This window comes from Periplaneta americana, chromosome 4, assembly GCF_040183065.1.
Source record: "Periplaneta americana isolate PAMFEO1 chromosome 4, P.americana_PAMFEO1_priV1, whole genome shotgun sequence".
Lineage (NCBI taxonomy): Eukaryota > Metazoa > Arthropoda > Insecta > Blattodea > Blattidae > Periplaneta > Periplaneta americana.
The window spans coordinates 105,537,099-105,551,843 of record NC_091120.1 but is presented as its reverse complement, the minus strand read 5'-3'; the positions used below and the strand labels follow the sequence as shown (position 1 = coordinate 105,551,843).

The following is a 14,745-nucleotide window of genomic DNA, read 5'->3' as shown; positions in this document are numbered from 1 at the left end:
GCTGCTATCATATTCCGTCCAAAAAAATCACTTCAACGCCATCGGTCTTCGTCCTATGAGGCCCAGTTTTCATAATTGACCATTTTCCAGTGTTTAGAATGTTAAAGCGCAAGAAATAAGCATTTTATATTAATGAAACATGGTTTTGGTATACGAATGTTGGCTAAGAAAATAGTCAAATGACATTCACATACGTAATTTTCCTTAGTCACAACATGACATATAGAGGGTGTCTGATGTAAACCGTTTGCCACAAAAAAATTCATATTGAGAAAGTAGCATTTGTGTTAAGTAGAAATAATAAAATTCAAACTCGCAAGGACATGATTTTACAAAAGATTTATTTTATTACGTCATAAGCATGTTTATAATAATACAAAAAACCGGTATTAGAATTTTTTGACTTGCACATTTTTATCACAGAAAAGAATATTACATTATTATTTCGCAGAACATAAAAATTAATAACTTCATCAAGAATTATAATTATGTCTGGATATATAAAAATTGGAGATTTATCCTTCGAAGAGGTGGAAAAATTCAAATAACTTGGAGCAACAGTAACAAATATAAATGACCCTCGGGAGGAAGTTAAACGCAGAATAAATAGGGAAATCCCTGTTATAATTCGGTTGAGAAGGTTTTGTCATATAGTCTGCTGTCAAAAAATCTGAAAGTTAGAATTTATGAAACAGTTACATTACCGGATGTCCTGTATGGTTGTGAAACTTGGACTTTCACTTTGAGAGAGGAACAGAGATTAAGAGTGTTTGAGAATAAGTTTCTTAGGAAAATATTTGGGGCTAAGAGGGATGAAGTTACAGAAGAATGGAGAAAGTTAAACAACACAGAACTGCACGCATTGTAGTCTTCACCTGACATAATTAGGGACATTAAATCCAGAAGTTTGAGATGGGCAGGGCATGTAGCACATATGGGCGAATCCAGAAATGCATAGTGTTATTTGGGAGGCCGGAGGGAAAAAGATCTTTGGGGAAGCGGGGACGTAGATGAGAGGATAATATTAAAATGGATTTCAGGGAGTTGGGATGTTATGATGATAGAGACTGGATTAATGTTGCACAGGATAGGGACCAATGGTGAGCTTATATGAGGGTGGAAATGAACCTTCCTGTTCCTTAAAAGCCATTTGTAAGTAAGTTTGTAACGACAGACTTTGAAATTTTTACTTCTACTGCAATATATTGTCTGGTCTAATGCAAATCTATTGCTTACGATCTTTAAAGATATCCGGTTTAATCAACTGGTCGAACACACGCTCATATCTTTTTGGCGAACACTGGTAAGACTTCAACAGCACAGTCGTTTTGGAGCCTCGTTCACAGTGATGTATTTCCCAAAATGACAGTTTTTTATATTTTACTCGCCAAATGTGCACTCTGGATAGTCTCTGACGAACAAAGTGGTCTACGTTTCTCGGCACTAGTGACATCTATGAGCCCTTCATGGAATCGAGACGAATAGCGACAAGTTCAAGTGTCCTGCCATTGGACAAAGATAAAATAATACTAAGCGATATTATCCAGTGTGAATTAAATTAGCGACAAAGAAATGATATTTCGGTGAAATTAATCTTGAGTTATCGCAGTGGAGTAACTGCAATTTGTCTTGAAGTTGGGTAAAATCTGAGAAAAAAGTGTAATCAGGTAATCAATCCACGCCCAAGAACAGTATCAAATTATGAGACAAACTCCTTAATCCTAAGATATTGTTCCGGCCTTCGAAATTACAATAATAAAATTGTGTAATTATTGTCACACTCACATTCACATGAGCGTCTTAGTCAAAATAACTTCAAGAATAAGTTCGCAAACCTCTGTATAAACGTACAATTAATTTACTTCGGATATGCTCATGTTAAACTGAAAATAAAATATTGTCCTTTTCCTTTTTTTTAATTTACTGCAAAACTGCTAAATGAGTTACTACAAATGAGCATTTTCAAACTATATATTAGACACATACATTTAACATTACAGTACACAATGAAAAATAAAAAGGAATGGATCTTCTTGAATGTTCACATTTTGTTTCTTTCACTATTATGCCCAATTTTACAGCAATAAAACGCAACCATTCATTCCAAGCATTTATACCTTGTTGAATCCACTAGAATTTGACATGGGTTCGCATCTGGAAGAAACAGACTCCATCTCTATAGTCTGTCTTCACGTTTTAAACCTATTTCATTCTTTTCTTACTGTGCATGGTTCAATGCTTCTGGTTGGTACATTAGCTACCTAGCACGCATGAGTACTTAGAATCATTGAGTAGAAGATATCTTAGCTTTGCATGTGTAGTTGGTAGTGTTGAGAACAGTATTAGTGGCACGCTGTACTTAGTAGAAGTTTGCACACACCCCTATAGATTTCTTAGTGAAACGATACCTACAACATTTCGACTACCCTTCGACAAATCGGGTCACAGTGTTACAACCTAGAGAAAACAAGACATTATAAATACTTATACAAGTTTAAAGAAACTATTGGCACATTTGGTAGGAAAATGCATAGAAGGTTAATGCGAATAAAAGTGTAGATATTGCATGGAATGCAGAGGACGTTTGAACACTACAGAGTGTGACATTGTATGAATTCTACATTTCAGAGGTTGTAAAGTTTGTTGAAATATTTTTGTACTAACCGCATAACCATTGACATCGCAAGTTGATAACTGTTTTTATTATAAATGAAGAGTTTAGGTGTACAATATTGTAATTTAAAAATAAGGTCTTAATTATTTAGAAAGTTTCTCCAGGAAATGTCAATTGCTTCATTATTAAAACACTTAAATTTTGTCCACAGATGTTTCGTCCACTGTTTCTTACGTACCTTTGATATTCCGTCCACTATAATTTTTCGTCCTCTGGTGTTTTGTGTCCACTATTATTTCGTCCACAGTTTAAATGTCCATTGTGCTATTTTGTCCTCTGAAAGTTTGGTCCACATTTTATTATGTCCTACATTTATCTTTGTTCTCTTTATTAAGTTGTCCATTTTATTGTTTCTGCAGTACACCGTGTCCAATATTCTTGATTGTCCATTTGCATAAAAACTAATACATTATTACTACTATACCACTACTACCACCACTACTACTACTACTACTACTACTACTACTATAATAATAATAATAATAATAATAATAATAATAATAATAATAATAATAATAATAATAATAATGAAAATGAAAGTGGTAAGTGTAATTGTTGTGGACTAGCATGTCCTGCCCTTTTATAGTTATCATATAGGGCTAAGCCATTTAAAATGTTTCTACTTGCTTCAAAATTTAATACTGTACCCATGAACTACATATTTCCATAGAAATTAACATTATTATGCTAGAAAACAATTAAATACATTTCCATAGCAACCCTTCTTATTTAAATTGCATATTGAAAGTATCTGTTAATAAAAAATGAACAAAATATTCGAGGACAAAATATTTAGTTGGCACAGAAACTAGTGGACAAAGAAATATTGAGAAAAAAATTGACACAATAATTCTTGACCGAAATATTAATGGACAATTTTTTTGGCGGACGAAATGTTCGCTGGACTAATTTCCTTGGGAAAAATGGTGGACAAATTTTCTGATGGACTTACTGCTATGGACGTATCGTCCTGGACGCCATAAAATATGTCACGCCACATTATTTTATTTTATCTACAATAGTTTCTCTCTTTCTCTTAATAACATATCCTTCCTTGTAATGAATACAACTTCTTCTCCTTCTATTTCTCATTCTTCTATTTCTTCACATCTTCCTCTTCTCTTTCTTCTTAGCACTGTTCATATGTTTATTTTTTCTCTTCTCTTATTCACAGTTCGTCGTCGTCGTCCTCCTCCATCACCATCATGGTCACATCATCATCACCATCATCATAATTATTTCTATCCCTTCTTTCTTCTGTGTTGTCCACGATGATCTAGCAGTTATCATGATAGTCCCTGGATTCGATGTTGGCGAGTTCAAACCCTCCCGAGGGAATGGATATTAAAAAGCCATAATATCTTTAGCATGGCTCTCTCCGAGAGGAAGTAAATGTATGGAACCTTGCCGTAGATTTTCGATATACGCAAAAGAACCCTGTCCATGGTAGAAGTCCTCAAGAATAATTTTCTCCAATTTTTCGCCCAAGATGAATTTCGAAACTGAATAATCCCTGCAGTAGACACATACCTAAATAAAATATTATTAGTAGGCCTACTATAATTCTTCCGCTCTCCCTCGTTATCTTGCTTCATATTAAGACAAACCACTTTCATATATTCTAGTATGACATGCTTTACCTTCTTCTCTTTTTCCTATTATTGTTTCTCCTCTTTTCCTTGTATTTTGCTTTACTTCTTCTTCTTCTTCTTCTTCTATTCCTTCTTTTCATTTTCTTCTTTTATCTCTTATTATTCGTGTTTCACCTCTTCTTACATGCATCTTTTCCTTCTTACTTTTCTGTATTTCACTTTCCTCCTTTTCTCTTTTAAGTTTACATAATTATCCATTCCTTTCCATCCTCCTCTTTTTCTTCTTCTTATTCTTCTTCTCATTTTTTTACTTTCCATTCCTATATACTTACTCATTATTCTTTTTCTACTTCGCTTCTTCCTCTTCTGAGTCTTCTTTCTGCATCATAAGTTTCTTCTCCTCCTTTCTCTTTGTCCTTGTGTTTAATACTCTCTTATTGTCTCCCTGATCTTCCATTTCCTATTTTTTTCCTTCATTTGCAATACATTCCTTACATTTTTATAAATAGTTAAATCTTTGTTCTTCTGTTACCTTCCTTTGTAAATCTATTAGTCAGTTCTCTTATTTTGTTTCTTATTCTTTCATTCTTATCTTTACTTTCATTCTGCTGCTCTCTTTTGCCTTTTTTTCCTTTCCGTATCCTTTCCTTCGTTCCCTTGGACACTTGCTCCAGTACTTTTCATTCTCTTCTTCTCTCAAACATGTCTGATAGGAAATTAAATATCCACAGTAAAATTCTTAATATTTACCACTTTATTATCACTAGGAGGACTACCTCCATGTTGAGGATTTTTACCAAAATGAATTATTATTCAACATATAATCATAAATGAAATAAACTTTATAATTTCATTTATGATAGTTATATCATTAATAACGTATTATTATCTACGGATTTTTATGCAAGTTTCATAATTTTATATGTTGAACGAAAATGAAATATATTCAATTTCATAGTAATACAATTATTCCAATTGGAATAATTTTATCGTCAATTTCCATATTAGGTTTAATTTTATGTACACTAGTGATAAATATCTTTTAAAGGTTTTAAGTTAACTTTAAACTAATATCTTTGAATTTCTTCGCATTATTCTTATGTTGTTTTTAATTATCTTTCGCGTTCGTATCTTCTTTTATATATCTTCTTTCTCTTCTTCTTGCCCTCTTCTTATTTCTTCTCATCGTTGTCATCCTCTCCCTTACCTTCGGTCCCATATAGCCTACTTGTGTGAATAAATATTTGTACATAAACATTTACTTAAATTGCTTACCGGATTTTGTACCCGAACTCTTCAAAGATATGAAGTCATTGCCAATAAAACATACTTTCACTTTGAAAGACTTAAAATATTTCAATAAACTTGAAAATATCAGGCACCTCAACCTTTCTTGTATATCTTTAAAAATGCCACTTTTTTATTTCGAAATTCAAATACTGGAAAGTTCTGTGTCATTTTACGTGACAGTGTACTGTCAAAGGGCGGACGTAAGCATTCCACATCGTCAGGCAGGTTTCTTGGCGTCTGACATCTTGCACCAGTGGCGCAAAGATGTTGGTGCGGGGTGCCAGCAGCCTCGCTTCTTATCGATATTCGTGCTTTCTGTGTGATAGCGGCTCAGGCGAACATCTGGGGACCGGAAGATGTTTACGTGAAGAAGGGGAGTACCATTAGCCTCACCTGCTCCATTAACGTGCACTCGACGCCGCCCGGCTCTGTTCTGTGGTACCACGGGGCCTCCGTCGTGGACTTCGACTCGCCTCGAGGCGGCATCAGTCTGGAGACGGAGAAGACAGAGTCCGGGACCACAAGCAAGCTGCTCGTCACCAAGGCGGCCCTCACCGACTCCGGCAACTACACCTGCGTCCCATCCAACGCCAATCCCGCCAGTGTCTGGGTCCACGTGCTCAATGGTAAGTGGCAATTCTAGTTACAAACATCAATGCCTCTCGCTTTTCGTTGTACCTTTCGTTATCTAGCATGAGGCGCCGGGGTTGTCACAGTAAATTCACACAAAAGAACTTATATTCTTTGCTAAATTGCCAAAAACATCTAACAAAATCAGACAAATAGTGCTACCAACCAAAATTCATTTAATTTCAATGAAAATTCGATACACTGTATTTCCTTGATTTGGCTAACAATTTCTCGAGATAACTTTTATAAGCATAAAATTAGTCTTCAAAATTTAGATTTTGTTTTTCGTCATTAAATAAACCATTCCTGGTCTTCAAGAATCATCAGATGAATCTTTGTACAATAAATAGCTGCACCATATGCAAAGTTCCATTACTTTATATTCCAAAACTACAACATTGCGGTAAAAATAAATGAATGCTTCATTGTTAATACAATGCTTAATATGTACTTAGCATTTATTTGAATAATAGTAAGAGTAAATTCTTTAAAAATTTAAGATAGTAAAATACCAATGAAACCAACTTTATTAGGACCTTTACGAATATGAATATAAACAAAAAACTTATCTGCCAAAGCATATATTATAATAATACTATTAAAACAAGTAAAAGTTGCTAACTTGTTATTTTAGCGATAATTTCGTTTACAATTCTAATTTACAACGTTGAAAATAAAACACTAAATTTTCAGAAATAATGACATATTTTATAAATATAGAATATTAAAACTATTTTCACTTAAGGATCTTTAAATCTCATTCCTTCATGTTATGATTTATCTCAAATAATAGTGAGAGCGACGGACAATGTGTACATGTCCTAGAGTTAAAATAATTCTCACAATCTTAAAAACGTTACAATTAAATCGACTTTCATGTATAAATATTAGGAGATAATCCAAACAATAGATAACAGACGCATTCCTACAAGTAACATCTCACTTCATACATATAAATGAAACAAAGGCAGCTATGTCGTTATTTGGCTAGTAAAATGTTAATTTTTCCCTCTATTACCATGACACTATCGGAAATAAATTCACTAGCCATTTACTGTATTGTTCTCATGATAATTTCGGAAACAATGCTAGTACAATCAAAATATATAAGTAAAACTTATGCAAACGTAACGACGATACTATTAAGATAAATAGTACACAATGCCATGGAAACAACACAGTAATTATTTTTCACCTGTTCTTTTTGTGACATTACAATATTGCCATATTCGAAAAATAAAAGAACAGCGTCCTATCCATTTGAATATCACGAATAGAAACAATATATTATCACAATTTCTGTTCATGTTAATGAGGAAATTAAGTTGCTATCTATGTGATAATGACTGGAAAACATTCCGAGCCACTAGTGTTTGCTAGGCCTACATAGGAGCAAATCTGATTGAGCAAATATAATATATCTGGCATGTAATAGTTTGGAAAATAAAATTGTAGTTAACAATATATTTGCATGATTACATTATTTTTTTAATTTTCATTTGACTTTGCAAAATTATCTGTGACTTAAAATATTTTCAATATTTTAAAAATGCCTTATGAAGAATGTTAAATAAAGAGTAGAAATACATTGGCCAGTCCGGAAGTGTAATGATTCATAAAAGCTATATCGTATAAAACAAAACAAAATACTTTCTAACCGTTCATTATTTGATAACGGATTATGTGATGTATTACTGTGTTATATTTTATAGTCTCATGCAGAAATACATTTTATGAAATACGTCGGAATTTTGTATTTTATTATTCGTGGGTTCTTTTTTAGACAATCCACTCATAACCTTTCTGCATAAAGGAATAGTTTTGGAAAGAATATTTGAAAGAGTGCTCGCAAAAAACAGGCTAACCATCATTCGGTAATAATGGAGAAAATTTGACTTTTGAATTCATTGAATGACAAAAAAAAAATATTTCCTCTGTTAATATTTTTGTTATTAAATAATGCAGACATTTCTTTTGCCATAATATTTTTGTTATAAAGTCAATTTTCTTCCATTATTACCAAATAATGGTTAATCCATTGTCGCCATCACCGATTTATTTTATAAATTATTGTCTTAATAATACTCTAATTCTTCAACTAGTGTCTTATTCAGGACATTCCTTAATGAAAATCTTGTAAAAATATAATTGTTACGCACCGTAACTGAACAACAAATTTCACCTTAAGATATTCAGTCTTTCTTGACAGTGTTTCGAAATTACCCAACATCTTATTAATCCTCTAGATTATCATTATGTTTTCCTGTATTATTTGACCATTCTTTTATATCGTTCTTACTATAACTCAACATTTTCGAGTAAAATGTAAGCTATTTTAAGGATATCTTGTATTTTTATAACATTGCTCATCACATGTCCTTCAGGATACGTTAACTTGACGGAACTGTGACATTTAGCAGGACTGTGTTGTAGCTGGAACGTCTCTATAATAACATCATCTATGTCTTCGTCTGTATACTTGGCAAGGATGAAGAGAGTTGTATTCTAACGACATCTACTTGGATCATTTCTTAGATATCACTCCAATACTTCCTGTTGAGAGACAAGATTTCTTATAAAATGTAGGTCATCGTCGTTTAGTATCTAATACAGGGATAGTAAGGATTTTTTCATCTATGCATTTTTTACTAGCCTTATTTTCACATGCTGTACCATGGCATCTAATTTCTTCCTTCATTGTCTCGAAGTACCAGTAATTAAAAAAAAACGGGTTCCTCGTAAAATAAATAAGTCTTTAATATTCTTGGACTTCTTATTTCATGTCATGACTGAACACGTACTAAATGTACACAAAAGGAAGTACTAGTACGAGTGTACATGCAATGAATTCCCGTTCAGTGTTTAAAAATCTATCTTGGACTATTATTAATTAATAAAGAAATATTTATTTTATAGAAATAATAGAAATTCTATAGATACTTAAATATACAATATCATTTTGTTATATTTTTATTTATCAGTACATCAAAATTGGGTTTTATGCCGTTTGGCAGTTGAAAGGAACAATACTGACGTAATGAAACATCAGTTACAGATGTTCGATGCCTGCCTTTATTAAAGTTGATTATAGAAAACAGTTGCTCACAAATATAAATGTTGAGCCAAACATAGCAATCATTTTGACAGCCAGCCTGTGTAGTCATGGATATTATTGCTGAGGTTTGGTCTTGTAAAACTCAACCAGCCTAGTAGTATTATTCAAACGGCCTTAAGCCCCTAGGTCACATTGAAGATCAGTAAGTTCAAGCTGTTAATCGTTAAATGTTAAATTTTATGTTTTATTTAACGATGCTCGCAACTGCCGAGGTTATATCAGCGTCGCCTGTGTGCCAGAATATTGTCCTGCAGGAGTTCTTTGACATGCCAGTAAATCTATTGACATGAGCCTGTTGCATTTTTAGCACACTTAAATGTCGTCGACCTGGCCCGGAATTGAACCCGCAACCTCGGGCATAGAAGGCCAGTGCTATACCAACTGCGCCAACCAGGCTGACCTGTAAATCGTATGACACTGTTTCAACTGGTGTTGAAGGAATTTATTTTGATAAGTTTAAACTTCTTTCCAATTAAGACAAGATCTTGGAACCTACAATTAAATTCATTTTGAATTTCTATTAATATTTGCACATAATCGTTTAACATGGCTTCATCACGAGCAGTTTCTATCGTTGGAAAGTGAGTCATATTATCTTCCGGAAACTGACTTACGAAAAGTGTTAGTTTACGACTGTAATTACGTAATTTATTCAACATATCAACAATGAGCTGGCCTATTCTCTGAAGAGAGATATTTAAATTGTTGAAGATTAATAAATTCTAACGTACCCTACGTCATGTAATAATACAACTTTCAACTCAACCTTTTTACTGCGATCTTCACCAACAAAACCATCCTATCTCTATGCATGGACTAGTAATGACGCATTATATTATGTTTTCCTCTTTCTTTCATACTTTTGTGGTAGATAAGGCACTGAGTATTGATACCAGCTGCTGTGAAATAATAAGCCTTTTCTCATGCAATATTGAAGAATTTGCCTGATGATCACTTTTCCGTCTTTTAGATTCCTCCATTATGTAGCCGTAGATAGGCAAAGTGAAAAAGCTACTGATAATACACACTACACCAGATAACTGCGTGGACTATCCTCTACCTATAGCAGGCCTACGTCATTCCGACGTACCTTTCCGGCGAACTGTTAGACGACTCTCCCGCTCAATGACCGCCATTTGTGCAAGCCTGATCTATAGGCTAAAACTGCGTCAAGTAGAAAATTTCCTCAACAGAAATATTTAGTGGTGGCAAATTCTGCATAGCCAAATGACAACCTATAGACATTGCCTTCTTTTTCACAAAATTCAGAGATTTCTGTCACTTTGGTGTAGAATTGTCCAGGAGAAAACTATATACGTGCAAATAACAGACATGTAATGGTCTGAGCCGGAGTCACTCTTCCTTAGGAATCTTGATGTCGTTTTCTCTCGACACATGATATATGTTTCTAACATTCCTAAACAGCCTTAAATAAATTTAATTAACCTGTTAGTGTATATAATTGCAGTGATAGTAAAAAGCTTACCAATTCTGATTACCGTCCCTGTATTAGTGGTTTTATAAGTTATTCGTTTCTCCATGCTCTTCCATGTTTGTCATCAACGCTCAATGATTTACGTACTTGACTCCTTTTCTTCTTCCTGAAATTTTCTACGTATATGCAGTACATATTGAGCCATCTGTTTTTACCATACATACCTCTATAGAACACTTTACGAGCGCCTCGCAAACTGCTTTTCTAACCTTTCAACAACATCCTTCTCACATTTCATCTTTCCTTTTATCTCATTTATCACACTCTAAACTTAATATGCTTTTCGTTCTTGAAGAGTAATCCACTTTGACAGTTTCAAATCGGTCTTTATTCTCTCAGATTGCAAAGAGTACTTAACCTCCTGAGTCCTGAGAGTATAATATATTATAACATACTTCATAAATGAATATGATGTAGGCCTAAGATGTATGTGTAGAGATCCGAAGTATAGTATAATAGACCTACATTTGTGCCCTAACTGTAACCTGCAGAGAGATTTTTTTAAGTGTAGAATTATATTGAAATTTAACACTTAAGTATTCGCGAACTATTGTGTGACATTAGTACTTACGTGGGGGTCAAAGTGACCCCAAGCAAAATACGAATTAAAATATAAAATTCATAGTTTCACGTAAACTTTTTAGCTCATATGGGTCACTACTTGCCAAAATGTTCTGAAGTAATAGTTTGTATCTATATACACCATAAACGTAACACTATAATACTTGTGGACTGATTTGTAACATTAGTAGTCGCGTGGGGGTTAGAGTGATCCCCAGTGAAAAACACGAATTAGAATTTGAAATATACTGGTTCTATGTGTCTCAGTGAAACTTACAGCAGAGTCTGTATAGGCCAGTTTCTATCTGATGCTTTTCCAATTCACTGCGGGCTAAAGCAAGGAGATGCACTATCACCTTTTCTTTTTAACTTCGCTCTAGAATATGCCATTAGGAAAGTTCAGGATAACAGACAGGGTTTGGAATTCAACGGGTTACAACAGCTTCTTGTCTATGCGGATGACGTGAATATGTTAGGAGAAAATCCACAAACATTAGGGAAAACACGGATATTTTACTTGTAGCAAGTAAAGCGATAGATTTGGTAGTAAATCCAGAAAAGATAACGTATGTGATTATGACTCGTGACCAGGAACAGAGATTAAGGGTGTTTCAGAAGAAGGTTCTTAGGGAAATATGTGGGGCTAAGAGGGATGAAGTTACAGGAGAATGGAGAAAGTTACACAACGCAGAACTGCATGCATTGTATTCTTCGCCTGTCCTTGTTAGGAACATTAAATCCAGACGTTTGAGATGGGCAGGATATGTAGCACGTATGGGCGAATCCAGAAATGCATATAGAGTGTTAGTTGGGAGACCGGAAGGAAAAAGACCTTTGGGGAGGCCGGGACATAGATAGGAGGATAATATTAAAATGGATTTGAGGGGGTGAGGTATGATGATAGATAGTGGATTAATTTTACACAGTATAGGGACCGATGGCGGGCTTATGTGAGGGCGGCAATGAACTTTCGGGTTCCTTAAAAGTCATTTGTAAGTAAGTATATACTGATTCTATGTAAATCTTCTAGCTCATATGTATTATTACTTTCCATAATCTTCTAGAGTAAGAGATTTCACGTATATAATTACAAAAATAACACTATACTATTTGTGGACTAATTTATGACATTAGTAGCCTAGAAAATTTAAATTAACGCAACAAATGACAGTGGTAAACTGAACGTTATCATGTAGTCGTATTGCCGACACCCTTTCAGGAAGGTCAAAATGACCCCTACGCGACTACTGATATGTTAAAAATAAAACAACAGATGTCTCAGAACTCAGGAGGATCCATTGAACGAACTATCTCTCTGATCGGCAATTATGCTTTTACTTTCCTGCTTTCAAAGATTTGTGGAAGGCAGTGAAATGTACACTTCTCATTAATTAACTAATAATTGGCACTAATAAGAAATGGCGGAGCTACAGTCTTGTGACAGAAAACCAAGCCACTGTCTATCCCATCCATTTACAATTACCTGAAGCATTATGTAGTGTCAATGATGATCATGCACTCCTTGTGATTCAACGAGACGGTAGTCTTTAATTAAAGCAGGTTTACATCATGAGAAGTTGTTACACGTTTTATTACACATTTTTATTACTGGTAAACTACAGTAATGCTGCTGTACCGTCGATTGTACAAAGAAATGTACGTAAACAAGATACTTTCTAATAGAGCAACATTGATAATTTTTGTCATCGTTTGAATAAAAAGGAACCGTATCGGCTGAAAAACGTCTCAAATGGGCCTCCGAATTTGAGGGCAATATAAGAACGAGCAGCTTATAAATATTGGATGTGCGTTCTTAATATTTTAAGGTGGATTTTTCATATGAATTCCAATATTTCTACATATTTTAAAGGAACATTTAATTATATCTGAGAAAATCAGGATGTCATAAAGTTCGTGGACATGTGTTGTTTCTCAAATACCCGAAGTGTGGCGGTAGAAATTGTAAAAGTTTAATATATTTTGAATGTAAGTTAATGAAAAAAAAACCTATTTGAGTACAAATTTAGTACATGTTGTGTTATTGTCTTTCATATTACAGGATGAAAATCAAAATTCTGGAACATTTAAAAATGAAAACACTGATATTAATATATCAGTGTTTTCATTTTTAAATGTTCCACACTACAGCTCCTTAGGTGCGTCATCTCGTTTACGACTAAGCCAGGAAAATACATCTTCATAAAATCTTTTAATTTTCTCCTCTTCAAGGATATGCTATCATGACATCAGTTAAAGGAAGAAATAAATACTTTGTCCTACAGTCCTGCAAATAGTACATGTATTAATGTCAGAAACGCTGTAAACACATTTAGGCTAAAAAAATGGACTTGTGTGGTTTTTCAAAAAACCGATTTATTTGAGAATGAGTGTGATATGAATTTTTTTGTTAAGAAATGAAGATGAATGCCTCTAATCTATGTGTAATCTGCAGGATTGTGGTTAGAATTAGTGTATCCAAGTTCCATCACACGTTACAATTAAAGGGTTCAGAGCCATAGTGGGCCAAGCGCCATTTATTAAAAACTGAGAAAGCAAGGGTTAAAGTTAAGTGAATACAATAGTTTAATGAAGATTGACATATCATTTAGTTTTAATGTGTATACTTTATATTACTTGCTATATGTGTCCATTGAATTATGGTAATAACTTCATTTTAACCCTTGTTTTCTACGGTTTTAGTAAATGGCACTTGGTCCACTATGGTTCTGAATCCTTCAATTCTAATCATAAACTCATAACTAAGCTTATTATTATTCAGTCAATTAGCGATTCTTCAAGTCATTACCCATTCTGATCTTCGATTCTCTGTTCTCGTATGTAAGATCCTTCGGAAACCGTTTATAACAAGTTTACAGTTCAGAGTGTCATTGAAAATTAAATGCAAGTTACCAGCTTAAATGAAATCTTATTATTATAATATTAAATAGATGCTCTATTCCCCATATCATCTTGTCAAACTTCGACTGATCTTTCTTGTGGTTCTTCATCCCCAACACATTTTCCAACAATTTAAGTATACCAATTTACATGTGAAAATTGGCATGGTTCATACACGATATCACACTTTTTGCACATTCTTTATACGTATTCTACAGGTTTTATACCTTCTGCTGCCGTCAGTGACTTAATGACTCAGTGAGTATACTTGAATAAAATTTTATTGTATACTCACTATAGTTGACAGGTAATCATGGAAAACAAAATTTACATAATATATTACTTTTCCTGATGAATGCTGTGAAACTATAGCCTAGTTTAGTACGTACTCGTAGCTTACCATATTATTTCTTTTTAAGTTATTTATCTTTTTTAATTCGTTATTTAACGACGCTGTATCAACTACGAGGTTATTTAGCGTCGATGCATT

General features: G+C 33.8%; 1 protein-coding gene across 2 annotated transcripts in view; it reads left to right on the top strand.

Annotated features, from left to right (window-relative positions):
- LOC138698101 (transmembrane and immunoglobulin domain-containing protein 1-like) overlaps nt 1-14,745 on the top strand; it is a 59,523-nt gene that overhangs the window by 23,784 nt on the left and 20,994 nt on the right. For both annotated transcript variants that reach the window (XM_069823830.1, XM_069823829.1), the window contains one exon: nt 5,883-6,182. In XM_069823830.1, coding sequence (XP_069679931.1) covers nt 5,883-6,182 — 300 coding nt within the window. The remainder of the gene's footprint in view (nt 1-5,882; nt 6,183-14,745) is intronic.